At 36.2% G+C, this 15879-nt stretch overlaps 1 protein-coding gene across 1 annotated transcript in view; it reads right to left on the bottom strand.

Annotated features, from left to right (window-relative positions):
• Positions 1-6975: 6975 nt before the first annotated feature.
• LOC114046278 (regulator of nonsense transcripts 3A-like) overlaps positions 6976-15879 on the bottom strand; it is a 20978-nt gene continuing 12074 nt past the window's right edge. The window contains exons 8-10 of the mRNA XM_027866569.1: positions 13096-13256; positions 11497-11791; positions 6976-7509 (exon numbers count right to left, since the gene is read on the bottom strand). Coding sequence (XP_027722370.1) covers positions 7336-7509; positions 11497-11791; positions 13096-13256 — 630 coding nt within the window. The 3' untranslated portion in view covers positions 6976-7335. The remainder of the gene's footprint in view (positions 7510-11496; positions 11792-13095; positions 13257-15879) is intronic.

Here is a 15879-nt window from a genome sequence, read left to right as displayed (position 1 = left end):
CTATAGACATCTCAAACTCAATATGTCCAAATTAGAATCCATTACTCCCCCCCGCCACAAATTCATCTTCTTTCCCATATCTATTTCTATTGAGTATAACATTTTTCTAGTCACTCAGGTTGACATTAGCCTTAATTTCTCAATCTGCCTCATTTTGTTACTGTTCAGTAGTAACTGACTCTTCAAGAGTCCATTTAAGGTTTTCTTTGCAAAGACACTGGGGTGGTTTCCCATTTCCTTCTGCAGTTCATTTTACAGACAAGGAAACCAGGGTTGAGTCACTTGCCCAGACTAACACAGTTAGGGTCCGAGGCCAGATTTGAACTCATATTGATGAATATTCCTTACTTCAGGCCCAGCACTCTATCCACTGTGTCACCTAGGTACCCCTTGTTACATGTTTCCAAATCAGGTACCAAAATATTGTTTCTATTTCCACATCTTTTAAAACTTTCCTTCTAATTACCTAGTTCAGGGCCCCATTACCTCTCACCTGGACTACTGCAGTAGCCTCTGACAAGGTATATAATTATTAAGTTTGGAGACCACTACTCTAGTGAAGGAAAATGTTATTTACATCTAGTAAATTAGACAGAACACCATAACAAATGTAAATACATGTAATAAGAACACTGAAGGACTATAGGGAACTGAAATCTTCTGTTCCCTGTGCTGCCCTTCTATGTAACATGGACAAATTATTTACCTTTCCAAATCCTTTCACAGGGCCAGTTTTTAATAAGCTCAGTGAGTGCACATACTTATGTTATGTATTCTGAGCTACTGAGGTGAAGAGTGGCCTGACTCAGTAACTTTTAATCCTACGACGTGGGTTTTATAGTTAGATCCAGATGTGATTTCCAAATTTTATAGGACATTGCCTTACCCTTTTTTTAATTACAAAGAAATTACCTCCCCCCCAACATTTCCTAAAACAAGCATAGCTAGTATTTTATTCAAATATAATTATTACGTTTTCTTGTAACAAGATGTGAGAATTGAACACAGTCGGCACTTTTTGATTGAACTCTATCAGTGTAAAATTCAGCACAATTTTCTACATTATATAATTTCCAGTAAGTATTCATTACTTGTATCAGAATTTTACCTTGATATGGAATTGCCATCAATAAGTCTGCACTGAGAAAAAAAAAAAACTTCTCTGGCATGTACTAGGTGCTTAATGTTTGTTAAATGATTGATTCCCTCATCAAATCAAACTACATCTATTATTTCAAACATTCACACAAGATAGGGCACTTTTGGTTTCTCAGTTACTTGGTTACGAAGGTCTTCAGATGTGGGCAAATCTCCTTTCCAATATGCTCTCCACAAAGAATCTAAAATTGCTTGTGACATCATTTGACAAGCATCATGTTCATCATATTAGCAGCTATAGGAAACACTAATGTTCTTTTATTGAATGAGATGTTTTACATTTAGTTATTTTACAAACAACTTCTTATGGCATAAGCAATCCTTTTGATTCCAAAGATAAAGTTTTGGAAATGTCTCTTTTTGGGCAGCTAGGGGGCACAGTGGATAGCGCTCTAACCCTGGAGTCAGGAGGACCCGAGTTCAAATGTGACCTCAGATACTTGATATTAACTGTGTAACCCTGGGCAAGTCACTTAACCCCATTGCCTAGTCCCCCCCCCAAATGTCTTGTTTTTGCTTATTAAAAGTATCTTTTCCCTCAAAAATTGCTCAATCCTATCAGTGTTCTGCATACAGCTTTCAAGATGCTATTCAGTTTATAATTTCATGCTCTTTCCAGGTCAAGCATTCATTCACACAAAACCAATCCAGGCCACTTTCCTCTCCATCACTAAAATACTTGAGAATCTCAAAGATCAATGTAGTTGAAAACTCTTTTTGGACCTTGGCCCTTTACTTTAGGTTTCTGTGGTTCTGCTACCTTAAACTGTCTCTGTCGTCTTAGACAGGTTTCAGCAGATCCAGTGGATTTTTTTTTTCCCAAACTGGTTATGTATTTAGCCATCACAAATGGGTATTTTTCACTTCTTAAGTTAGAAACAACAAAAATTTAAGAGATTTACATTTAAAAGTAATTGTTGACAATTTCAAATATTTGGGTTTTTGAGTTACTTCAATTAAAAAATTCAGCATGTTACACTGGACTCAAAACGAGTGCCACTGTGAATTCTAACAGGTATTTTTATTTCCATACTGACAGTTTAACTTTCAGTTTGCACACTTTTATGTTCCAATGGAGCTCAAGTGGTACAAAGATGATAGCAAATCAATATTGGACAAGTGTGGACTCAAATTTGACATCATGCATATCATTCAAATTCATCACTGCACTGCCTTCATCATTGAATTCACTTAGTCTCAAAACTGTTGACTTTGATTTGAACCTTGCTTTAACTCAAATAGGTAGGCATAGTTATGTGGGAGTTAAACTAAAAATATTTTCACTAAATTTGGACACTGCTTTGCATTATCCCCCCCTCCCCCAATTCATTTGGAAAATTCTGCTCTAGAGAACAATCACGGGCCCAGTTACAAAGGGTTCACAGTTTCATCGCAAGGACTCCTTAAGGAGGAGGTACGAAGGTGTTACTTGTGAGCTATTAGCAACTCAACTCCACCGGCTCCCTCCCCCCAATCTCATTCTACTTCTGGTTACATTTGTCATTTAAATCGTGGAGACAATGTCAACTTTAGGAAATTGGGAAACGGCATCTCCAAAAAACTGTCATTTCAAAACAAGGATTAAATAAATGAGGAACAAGGGAAACTATCAATCAGAAGCCTTGGGTTTGAATCCAAGCTCCAACACTGTGAACCGATTTCCTCAAGTGTGAAACAGAAGTAATACTACCTACCTCTTAGGTTTTGTTGAAGGGAAAGAATTCTGTTGACCTTAGAGTATCATATAAATGCTGGCTATTAACATAACTAGAAGCAAAGCTCAGAGCAGAGCTGAATAGTTGCTGTTCTATAAAGGGCCTACAGGCATTTCAAAGACTGAGCTGCCAACTCTCTCTTGCTCAGATGTTAACTACTTAATTCTCAGCTTTGCTCGGGCTTTTAGATTTTAACATCTGTGTTGAAAATATAGTTAAACTTGTTTTGTATAGTAATTTACTCCTCTGAATCTGTTTGCCCCTCCCTGCTTCTTGGGCAGAGGTGTACCCTCAAGGTCAGAAGGGACACCAGGACACAATAGCGGCAGGAGCAGGCTTCCTCTTGCTGGTCTACTGACCTTGTCATGTGATTATTCAGCTGCACCCCAGTGATGTTAGAGTCTGGGGGACTTTTGCGGTCACTGAAAATGATGGACTTGCAGTGCTAATTAGTGCAGTGCAGTGCAGTAGATGTTTCACACATTTACTACGCTTTATCCTTTGGTTATCATACACTGTTTATTTGCTTGATTCTGAATAAACATGATATTCAGTATCCAAGCAAGCTTCTGTAGAGAGCTAACATTACTATGCTAACATCACATGCCTGGCACTCCCTGAAATCTATCAAGTACCAGAAAGGAGGGGTTTTGCAAATGGGTGGAGACTCGGAGCTAAAATTCTTATTTGGTAGATTCACAAATTCACATGCCGAATGAAACTGCTCCATAGAAGCAGAGCTACAGGCCAGACAGATCAATGACTTTTAAAACCAAAGGGTGGTAGACTTAATTAGCACCTCAGCCCATGAGGGCATAAAGCAACCTGCTAGGGCCAGTGTGGAACTCTCCTGGTAGTTCCTTAGATGGTAAACATTTATAGTAACTAGCCACATAATAGTCTTTCTACAATAGCCCTTAGACCTAACAACAACCCGTTTGCTGTGCTTATGAGTTTTTCAGTTAGAAAACTCCTTCTGCCAACGGATATTAAAAAAAAAACCAACTATCTTCGACTTAGATAAATTCTAGTGACACAAAGGTTAAGTGTGACTTCTCTGGGACCACAAAACAGTTAAGTTTCTGATTAATTCCAAGCTCAGCATCTAAGTTCTATTCTTTCTATCTATGCTACCCTGCTTATAAAGCACTAAACACATATTATTTTGTATTATGGCTATGTGAGGCATATCACTCTATTAGCCTCTCTCCTGCATGAGGAAAGAGACTCAGACCTGGTATTATCTAAATTTTCTTTATCTCCCATCAAGGTACTTTGTAAACATCTGTTGAAACAAAATGCTATCACTGCTTCTGTGAGAAACACTTTGGTTGCTAAGAGACCAAAAAAAGAATAACTCAAGAACCACTTTTAAAGACTAAGGTAGTTCTGCTTAAAGTTACATAAAAAAACCTGAATTTACAGGAGAAACTAGGTAATTATTTATATATATGCACATGCAAATTTGCCAGAGGGATACATATGTATGTATATGGTCCTCTACAGGTGCCTTTAAAATTATCCAATTTATAAAATTTGACTTTAATTTTTCTTTGGAATAGGCTCACTAAATTTTTTGTTAAAATTGTAACTGTTTCTGATTGAATTTAATTTCAGAGTGTCCATTTGCTAATGTACATGTTAGAAATATTTTGCCAAGTTTTCTAAGTAGGAACATCATTTCACCATGGGACTAATTCAGGCATTTTTACAAGTAGTACTAACTATGCAAATTTATTGCCAGAGTAGTTTTATCAGAAGATTCTTTGCTTATCAAAAATTTTATTATCATTATCATGACTATCACTATCACTATTATTATTATTATTATTATTGGTACTAGGCCAAATTTGAGATTTACCAGCACAGAGACCTCCTGTTGTGGTAACTCTTTCCACCAGGGAAGATTAGTAATAGTCTATAACTTCTGATTTTAGAGTTGTCTGATATACTGAGAGGTAAATGCTTTGCACAGTCACACGGCCTGTGAATTGATCGGAGGCAGGACTTGAGCCCTCCTGCTTTTCAGGATTGTTCACTATGCACCAGGACATACAACCTCTTGGTTGTTATTGGATGGAGAGAAATGTATTACAGAAGAGAAGTAAGAGAAAGTCAAGGATTCTATGCATTTCAACTTATGCTTGAAGAATGACTCAAGTGTTTATTCATAATTTACTGGTAAGGTTCTGAGTTAATCAATATAACGATGATTTGAATTTTAAACAAGTTAAATTGCCAAGTAATTAAATGAAACTAAATGCTGGAATTCAAACTGAAAAAGAAAGTAAAACGTTAAGGAAAATTAAATGAAATGACCACAAAATCTACCATATCTGGTTCACTGACAAAACAGCCCTGGGGCCCCTTTGAGAATTTTGGTTATGACAAAATCTGATAAACTAGAATTCCCACAGACTCAGAATCTTTTCTTGGGCACTTTTACTGTGCGACACACAATATAAATAAAGATTATTTGACAAGTTTTATTTAACAATAAAGGCTTTAAAACTTAATTATACTGTCACCAATCATGTCCCTGAACAAGTCACTTAAAAGTCTTTTCTTCACCATCTATATGATTCTCACAAAAACCCTGTGGCAAATGTTAGCCCTATTTTCCAGACAACGTCTTTGAAAGTACATAAAGTAAAGGATGGTGCAAAAGGGAGGCACTAAAAAGAAAACTCTAAAAAATGGCTATTAATATTTGGCACGCTTCAGTGGGCACCTCTCATTTAAAAACAATTTTGGCAGGGGGCGCTCACACTTCCTCAAGAGGAGCCAAATCAAAATGAGCTATCTGATATGCCCTATCTGGGCATTTAGAGGTAAAGATGGAGATCAACAATCAAGGAATTTCTCTTAGTCGCCTATGTAGGAAAACTACAAACCTCATTTCTTGTCTGGAAGATCCGTAGGTGGCCCAATTAGGTGTTTGCTACTGGTTTTTTGCATATTCAAGAGAACACAGGATCACTGATTTAGAGCTGGAAGAAATCTTACAGGTCATCTGGTTCAATCACATTTTATAACTAAGAAAGTGAAGCCAGAGAAGTTAAGTGACTTGTCTGAGGTTACACAGCAAGTGACAGGGCCATAATTTGGAGCTAGGTCCTGACTCCAAATGCAACACCCTTTCCTGCATGCACAGACCTTCAGGACATATGTGAGTGTCTTAGAATCATGAAAGGCCCAAGAAAGATTTATCTGAGCATCCTCTAGTTTGCCAGGGTTAACCCTATGGTGGATCACTGGAACCTTTTTGCATCTAGAACCATGTATTATCCAGTATAACTCAAAAGTTCAGGAGTTGTATACAGGGAAAAGCTAAGGGAAATGACATCTCCTTGTGGCTTTTCTGATATATGCTGATTGCATATTTTGTAGGTCATCAATTTCTAAAATCTAACTCCCTATGGTACTTTGATTTTATAATAATTAATTCAAAAAAGTGGATTTAATCCACTAGTTAGTTGGATGAATTTAAACATAAGTAGGAGGAATCATAATTTCAATCTTGATATATTAAATGAATTGAAAAATACAATAATTGGACTTTCAAATCTATAACACTAAAATGTTATATTTAATAAAACATTCAATGCACAGTGCTAAAGGTAAACTAACATTTTTAGATTTAGCTAAAAGGACAAAATACTGTAGGTTCATAGTTTCAGACAATTGAAAAAGACAGTGCATTAAAAATGTCTAAAAACTGCAAAATGAATTAATATAGGAGTCATATCTAATTCCCACCCTTCCCTCCCCCCAAATTTTATTACTGTGGGTAAACCCTACAACTAAAGTGTACGTAAGACATGAACATATGTGTTCATAAGTTTCTATCAAATCATCTCTTTAAAAGTCAGTGCCTTAAACATAAAATCATTTAAATAAAATCAGGTATCATACTGTTGAAGTGCTGATATTTATGTTAGATTGATTTGTTTTAAAATGTAAATGTCAAAACTTAGGAAATATTTACAACACAAAAGGCAAAAGTGGCTGAATTACAAATTCCATAACAATATGAGAACTGAAAACTGTCACATTTACCCAACACTAGAGTTTTTAGAAAACTAACACAAACACAATGAGGTACTGGTATCAACATGTCATGTTGTCACAAATGTGCAAACAATGAAGTTTTTGTTATTCACAGAACAGATTTAAAGTGCGTCAGATTTCAAACTGATGCAACACTAATTTTCTTCATTTTTCTTAACATAATATTTTCTGAAGGAGATAATTTTCTCTCTTTTAGCTAAATAAATACTAGTTTACACTAGCAGAGTAAACTTAAGAAACCACCAGTCCAGAACTGGACAAAAAGTACATCTTTGTCATATAGGATGATTACTAGATGCCTTTTTTGTGGGTTTTGGCTTATTTCACTGGAATCACTTCTAGTGCCCTTTTCTAACTATGTAAGAATGACAAATCTGCCTTGCACGGTGTTTTACTCTGCCTCTTCACTCTTCTCAGAAGCAGCTCCTGCTGGATTCTCTGCCTCACTTTTTCTATCACAAGCCTCTTCAGAGGACTTTGCAGTGCAGTCAGGAGTTTTACTTGTAGAGCCCGTACGTGTTCGAATGCGAGCTCCTGGCTGGTATAACTGCATGGCTGGACGATCCTGCATTGAAAGAAGTGAATACAATGAATTTACATTAAAGAAATCATCACCTGAAATTAAGATTCAAAAATGATCAACTGGTAGGTTTGATATTACATTTTGCAGTTTTATGCATTGATAATAAAAAACAATCTTGCAGCCAAAAAAAAAAACAAAAAACAAAAAACAAAACCAAAAAACCCCACTTTTCTTAGAAGCCTTTAAAAAACTTTTCTTAGAAGCCAAGCATTTGAATCAATGAGCCCATGAATATATGGGTAGATATATTTAACTGATGCTAAACTGTTCTCTAGGAAAATGCTATTACTTAGATCAAAAATGATTTACGGAGAATATTAGCATTATCCTAAGAATTGTTTGTAATGGAATTTTCCCACCTACTTGGAGGATAAAAAACTCAACCATTTACCTTGGTATCAAACCTAACAATTCACCCCTCAAAATTATAAATATTTGTGAGCATGTGAGGCAAATCGTGTAACGGGACAAGGCGTACCTCAAATGTGCTTCTTTCAGGGCCACAATCCAACTCATGCTGACCAGTGAACCGAGAACCTTTATTAAACATGAATTGTCAAGAGTTTCAATATGGATTGCTCAGTTCTACTTGTCTGTACTGAGCACCTTCAATGCTTCCTTCTTACAAAAACACTAAGAACAGCTATTTTATTAAATAAATGAAAACAGAAGAAGGAAGCTGGTATATAAAGCACAGTATTATGAAAAGAATGTTTTAGGGCTTAGAGAATATAAAGGACAGACTGCTAAAAATTACACATGAGACCAATTCTTACCCCTTTGCACATGGAGAGATGGCTTATACAATTCCATCTGGGAATATGTACACCAAAAAAAAAGGGAAGAAGTGCTTTTCTATCCATGCATGAATAGAATGGTCTTGTGTTAGGGTACTCACAGCCCAAATAAAGTACAGGTAGCATGGTCTTTGCTCATGCACAGGTGGGAGAAATTACAAGGAGGATGACCTGGCTGCCATTTGCAGGTTGGCTATTACACATGTGTACATCCCTGGTTAGCAAAAGGTGCTCCTGAGATTGTACTAGCCTGGTGATCTCTGTACGCTTACCTTTCTGTTATGTACAGGGCTATCTATACACCTAAAGTGTTTGACTGGGGAGAATGTTCAACAGGTCATGGCACAGAGCCGGTGCAATATGCAAAGTGGCCAATTTATTCTCTCTTCTTTTGTAGTAATTCTGATCAAAAAGGAAAATGTGACAGAGAGTGGGTAAGAGGAAGTTCTAATCCCCTCTGTGCCCAAGGAATGTAAATTCCTCTATGTAAAGAGGCCATTCTAGCTATTTCACAAGCTATGGAAACTAGTTTCAATTTAAATATAATTGTAAATAGGTCAAATTTGCCTGGATAAATAAGAACTGTTGGTAGTTCTTGCTTATTTCTTTTAGTATTTTTATATATGGATCTGAATGCAAAATCAGATCCAAAAAATATACTATGATTGGTCTTGTACTTACCATTTGTAAAATGATTTCAGATCCGCATTAGAAAGGGGCTATTAAATACAAAGTACTATTATTACTATCACATTATCATTAGATTTAATCCATAGAAGTATTTATGTGGTCCTCTAACAAAAGTTGTGTAAATACCTTACTATTATACTATTGCTAAAAATAATTGCTTATACCAACAGTGTAAAAGAAAAATGGTATTCATATCAATTGTACAAAGAGCACACTTGTTTTCTCAATCAAGCCAATACAAGAACTTTACTTGAGGTTGCATTATATTCATTTTATAATACCAAGAAACCAACAAGACCTTTAGATTCATTGTGGGCACTAATGAGGCAAGTTCTGAAATTTGAATCTGGGGTCTGTTCTTTTTTAACAGATAAAATTCAAAGACAATATAAGCACTATTTGGGACTTTGCTCAACAGGTTAACCCATTGTAAAAATCATAGTCTAGGTCTAGCTTTACTAAGCTTGGCATACGCTAAAGAAAAAGAAAGGTACGATGAAGTGAGACACTTTTATATTTAGGCTGATGGCTTTCAGACCTCAAAGGAAAATTAAGATGTCTCAAGTATTCTCTATCAAATAATTTTTCTTTTTAGAAAACATACCCCCTTCCCCCTTCCAAACTGTAATTTCTTCCTGAAATTGGTATACTAGCCATAGGACAAAACTTTAAACTTCTTCCTTTGACTTTCTATGCTTGTTAACCTCCACCTCCTATTTTTCACATGTTTCATATCAAAAAAACCCTCTTTAGCAATTTTCTCCCCTGACACACACTAAGTAAAACCCCATTATTCCTGTGCTTTAAACAGGACCCTCAACTTTTACTCTCCCTTGCTTTTGTTTTCTTTCCGAGTCACCCGTCCATCTTCAGTTCAAACTAACTTTCCTCTTCAACTCTACTACTGGTCACAGCAATGGATTTTCGAAAAGAACACAGCACAGTCACTGTGTGGTTCTATAATCCAGAGCCTGACACATACAGAGAACACAAATATTTTTTGGAGGGGAGAAGGGGGAAGGTGCTTGACTGAGAGGATGAATCCAGTGTTCTCCCTTTTGTGGTATGGCAGGCAAAGATGTTTGATTCTATTTCACAAGGTTGGTTGAGAAAACAATGTACACCAACTAAAATATATGTACCAAATATTTGACTAGAAAACAACAGTTTCTACATGAACAATCTAATTCTCTGAGAAATTCCAACAGGAAATGTAAGGGAAGGTACTATCATAATAAGAACTTGATAATCTTACTGACATGAAATATTTTTGGCCTTATTACTATATACTCTTCAAGGCCAGTCAGTGAACATTATAGAAATTCAGGTTGTAAACCAGAAATACTTTCTAATTTTGAGGGTTTTTTGGTTTAATAGAATTACATACATGTTCTCTTACAGGCAACTCAATTCTTTTGGGTCTGATAATTTGATCTAATTTGATCCTGATTACTTGATGAGCTATGCCCTTGGACATGTTTTATTTTTTCCTCGGCTTCCACTAGCAGAAGAAAATAAGAGGAATTAAACATCATCTAATTAATTTTGCAAGTTCAGTAAAAAATATTTGTGGGGGAGAAGAGGAAGACTAAATTAACTAGCAAGCTAAAATTAACAATTACTATTAGAAGTAGACTTCTTTTAATTATCTCTCAAACTTCTATTCCATGGATAATTTAGTAATATATCCAAATATTTTGGACATTCATAATTTCAGAAAATGATTTTATAAACTTATGGATCTCGAGGCCCTACTTTTTAAATATAATTTGTACAGACCCTAACATTAGATGTCCATACCCAATGTGAATCATAGAATGAAGCTAATTATTTGGAATAAGGAGTAATAGTTTAATCCTACGCTTTACATTGGCTATGCAGACCTTGCTCTTGGATTCTTAGTTCAATTATTCCTTAATGATCTTAATAGTAGTAATAATATATAAAAACAGTTAATGAAATGCCAATTACGCTCTCCTTATTATACTAGAGGATAATATTCTCATTGACTATGGTTCACTGAACTCTTTAACTGTATTGGCTCCATGCCGAATGAAACCTTTTATTAATGAATAATTAGGACTTTGTTAGAACAGATTTTGGTTGGCTTAGTTTATACTTCGACATTTACAGTCTTTTAGTGAATAATGTTAACTGCTCTAGTGACCACAACTACTGAAATATTCTAAACACTTGGTTCTCCAGGATAATGTTCTAAGCTCTAGATCTAAGTTCTAAGCTAGATCTGGAGTGCAGTGAAGCCCCCCCACCCCCAACAAAACAAAACAAAAAAAAGAGCAGAGAGAATCAAAATCAAAGCTAGTTTTTTTCTTTTAAAAGAAAGTAAACCTGTTTTTTTTTAAAACATCATTCAAACAAAGAACAATTGCTGGAAAAGATTGTTTTAGATTGCAAAGTAAAAACCATTGACCTTGAAGTATAGTTTTAGAAATGAAAGATTATCCTAAATGAATAAAAGAACCTTATTTCTTATGCGCTCCTTTTTGGATGCCATGTCATCACACTTGTCCTCTTTACCCAGTTTGTCTACTGCCTCCACAGTGAAGCTGTAGTTGTGGTTCCCTTTCTTCCCTCTGTCTTGGCTGTATCCTTTCCCCCATTTCAGCTCGTCTTCGTTCCTTCTCAAAAACTTGTCAAACTCATAATGAGTTCTATGTTTTCTGCCATCGTCCAAGCGATACCTTTGTCTTTCAGGTTCTTTTTCTCGAAATCTTCTATCCATATCTCTTTGCTCTTTATCACTGTCATTTTGTGACCTGAGGTTTAATAACAAATTAGCAGAAGTTTAGTTTCTGTTCAGTTTGGCCAAAGGCAACTGAATTTTTCACGAAACTGAAGTAAGTGCAATTTTATCAAATGTATGTATAAAAATCATAACCTATAAGGCTGCTCCTTAAATCATTTCATTCCATGGACTATTTTATTCCATAAGCCATAAGGCTGCTCCTTAAATCATTTCATTCCACGGACTATTTTATTCCAGGCAAAAGACATTGGATATTTATTCCACATATTCCTACTTGCCTCTACAAATAATCTCACAATGAGAACACTTGCATGATTTTGATTAGGCACCGATAAAGGATATTATAACTAAACTGTCAATTCGAACAGACACAAGGCAACATGTTGTCAGAGGGCCTGGGTTCCTTACCCTTTCTGGGCCTCAGTTTCTTCATCTGTAAAGTGAAGAGCTTGGCTAAATAATCTCTGAGGTCTCTTTCCATGTTAAATCAATGATCAATCTGTTGCTGGAGAATAATGCTACGAGAGGCCCCTCATCTTCAGCAAGTGTGGGACAGGTGCCTGTGGGAGTGGTCATATACAGACACCAGGAGGCGATGGGGAAAAGGCATAGCCTTCTCCCCGCCCCTCCCCATTCCTACACTCCCTGGTTCTTTGAAGCTGGCCATCCCACCATGCTCCAAAATACCATGGTCCTGCCTGTCCTGATACAATGTGGGGCCAATGCCAGAGAGGCACACGGTAGGTTCTTGTTTCCTGTTTCCCTCTGGCAAAGCTCTGAACAGAAACTGTCACAGGGATGGGAGAGAAGGGCAGTGTCTAGGTGTGTGGCTGCCTGGGATGAGAGGAAATATGCTAAGCTCTGTCATTGTGTCCAACTCACTCTAACTTCAGTGTCCTGTGACATAGCCCCAGTGGCCCCACCCTTGTTATGGTTTTGCTTTTAGAAAAACAACTCTTTATAAGATTAAAGTGGCAATGCTTACTGCAGTATGGATTTGCAGGTGTCTCATAATATTTGACCTCCCCAGGGCTCCAGAGGCTAGGGTTTGGCAACCACTATTCTATGACACAGTACTCTTATTATTTGGGGGCACATTACAGTTGAGGAATTAAACAGACCACTACTCCATCAGGATTATTGTTCCCAAGGGATTTAGATGGCAAATAATAAAAAAAAATATATTTTGAAGGCACAAGTACACATATTAGAACTTCTCATTTTTTTGTGACTGACATAATTTGGTAAAAGACAAATGCATATTCATTAAATAACTATAGTCTTAGATTTATTGTGACTGTGAGCATGACTCACTTTTCCTTGACTTCCTTCAGTGAACTCTCCAGAGGTTTGGATTTCATGCTTCCAGAGCTGGAGGATTTTTCCCATTTTCCTTCTTCAATATCAGCTTCTTCTCCTTTTTCTTTTTGCTTCTCTGCTGCTGGTTCCTCTCCCTTTTCAGGTTTTTTAAGAAGCTGAAAAATTATAAAGATATTTAAACATCAACAAACAGCAAACTACAAAAAAGCTACTTAGCTCACAAGACTTTAGATGTCAGAGAATCATTTTAACGGGGGTTTTTAACTTGGGAACTACAAACTTTTTTCATTTGATAACTATTTCAATTATCAGTGGTTTCCTTTGTAACCCTATGTATTGTATTTTCTACATTTAGAAACATGGTTCTGAGAAGGGGTCATAGGCTTCACCAGTCTATCAAGGGGGTCCGCGACACAAAAAATGTTAAGAATCCCTGGTCTAAAAAGACTCACTAAAATATAATATTCTTTTTCTTGGTCTATAGACACAGAAATAGAATTAGTTGGATAGTAACTTGAGAAACATTTCACTTGACTTTTAGTTCTACTAGACTATTTTCCTTAACATTCCCCTTGCTCTTTATTATACAGTCTTAGAAACTTTAGTATCATGAGTAAATTCAGATTTTTAAAAAATTTTTGCGGGGAGAGATCTGTGTAGGTTTAAAAATCCCTCAGGTCTATTACACTTTGAGTTGCAATCCAGCAAAGTGATACAAAGATTAATTTTTACTGAATGAGTTAGGCAATATTTATTTCAGGCATGTATGCACAATATTAACACATAGAATGATCCAATCTCCTGACTCTGAGGAATGATTCCTTCAAAAGATCACCAAATTTCCAGAGATAAATGCCCAGACTATCATTAAAAATCAACAGGGAATAAGTAGCCCAACGTTTTAAAACTAATATAATCTATAACCTACAAACTTTAGTCAGGAATTTGCTCGGTAAGGTTAATCTAACCTCCTGACGCAATTTATACTTACTACTTTTTTTAAGTCCTCAGAGGAAATGAAAAATGGATGCTTGTTATCCTCTATCATAGTCCTTTGTTCAGGAAAGGAATTCTCTTCGTCAATTCTCTGCTTCTTCTCCAATTCCTTAATCTTTTCCTAACAGAGGTTATTATCAAATCTGTTGCCCTTCTCTGTAAATTTTCTGAATTACTCTTAGGTTAGGTTCCCATATAGACCAAAGAATTCTCATAATGAACTAATAAAAGATGACTACTGGTTAAGATTAGCTTTAATTTCCTATGTGCTCTTATAAATCTACTTATAAAAACCAACTCTGGATTTACTTAGTGACAAAAGCAAATTATGGCTCACTTCAGCTTGTGGTGCACTAAGCCTCTAAAGTTCTGTTTCTACCATATTTGCACAAAACAATACTTTTTCCAATAGTGATTCTGTATATTTTGTCTTCTACCTACCCTTCGATGAAGTATCCTGAGAGGAAGGAACACTAATGAGTTTTATACCATTTATTTCTTCAGCTTGCAATGCCATTCTGGATTCTAATCTTATTCTCCAAGATGATACCACCTCACTTGGTTTGCTGTTATCTACAAACTGCTATCTATCATTCAAGACAATGGTGAAGTAATATGTAAATCACACTCAGGTGTTAGTAAGATTGAAATTAAGGTAGCAGGTTTCCCTACAAGAAGCTGACACTTTCATCAAAAAATAGGATCTCAGTATTATCATGTGAAATTAGTTTATATAGTAAATTAAAAAGATGTCCTTTTTGAATTATATTTATACTTAAATTTTTAAGGAAAGAAACTACTGTGGCTGGACTGTTGCCTTTTGACTAGTCTCCCAGCCTCAAGTTTGTGGATTTCAATCCACTTTCCACATAGCTAACAAAGTGATTCCCCTCTCCCCAAAAAAAGATCTAACCATGTTACTTTGCTACTCAAATGAACTCCAGTGCACCCCAATGACCTTTGGGATTGAATAAAAACTCCTTTATTTAGCATTTCAAGTTCTTTACAAGCTGGCCCCATCCTACCTTTTACCTTTCCAGCCACATCACATATTACTTCTCTCTCATGTACTCTACAGTCCAGCCAAATTGGCCAACCTGAAGGTCTTCACACAAGACAAGCCATTTCCTGCCTCTGTGCCTTTCAAGCTTTCACTCTCTCTTCATCCATTCTTCTAGGAAACCTTGCTCTTTTTAAAAAAGACTCGGATCAAGTGCCATTTTCCACACAAGCCCCTTCCTGGTCCCTCCAGCTAAGAATGCCTTCTACCCAGCCCACCAATATCACCTTGTATTTATTTGTATGTGTTCTGTACATATAGTTTATGCTATTTTTCCCATTAGCATGTAGCCTTTGAGGATAGAAGCTGTTGCTACATCATTTTTGTACCTTTAATACTTAGCACAGGGCCAGGTACATAAAAGATGCTTAATAAATGTTTGTTGATTGATTGGGGAATATCTCAGTGTGAGACTGACTTAGGTGAGGAGGAGATTAATTTTAAATCTAGGAGAAGAGGAAAAGTATGTGAGCACACTGATGAGTAATAACAAGCTTTAAAAAGGCTACCAGTGTCCTATAATTCAATGATCTTCACCTAACTGACATATATTTCCTCAAGCTAAAGTTTAAGTTGGTTAGCTCAGTTGGTTAAAACAGAGTACTAATGAGGTCAAGATTGGAAAGTCTGATTTTTGTGCGAGCCAGTTCGTTTTGCAACAAGAAAAACTGTTATACACACACACACACACACACACACACACACACACACACACACACACA

Source organism: Vombatus ursinus, unplaced genomic scaffold, assembly GCF_900497805.2.
Source record: "Vombatus ursinus unplaced genomic scaffold, bare-nosed wombat genome assembly UNPS02014781.1, whole genome shotgun sequence".
Lineage (NCBI taxonomy): Eukaryota > Metazoa > Chordata > Mammalia > Diprotodontia > Vombatidae > Vombatus > Vombatus ursinus.
Note: the sequence above shows the minus strand (reverse complement) of the source record. Positions and strands in the feature narration are given on the sequence as shown.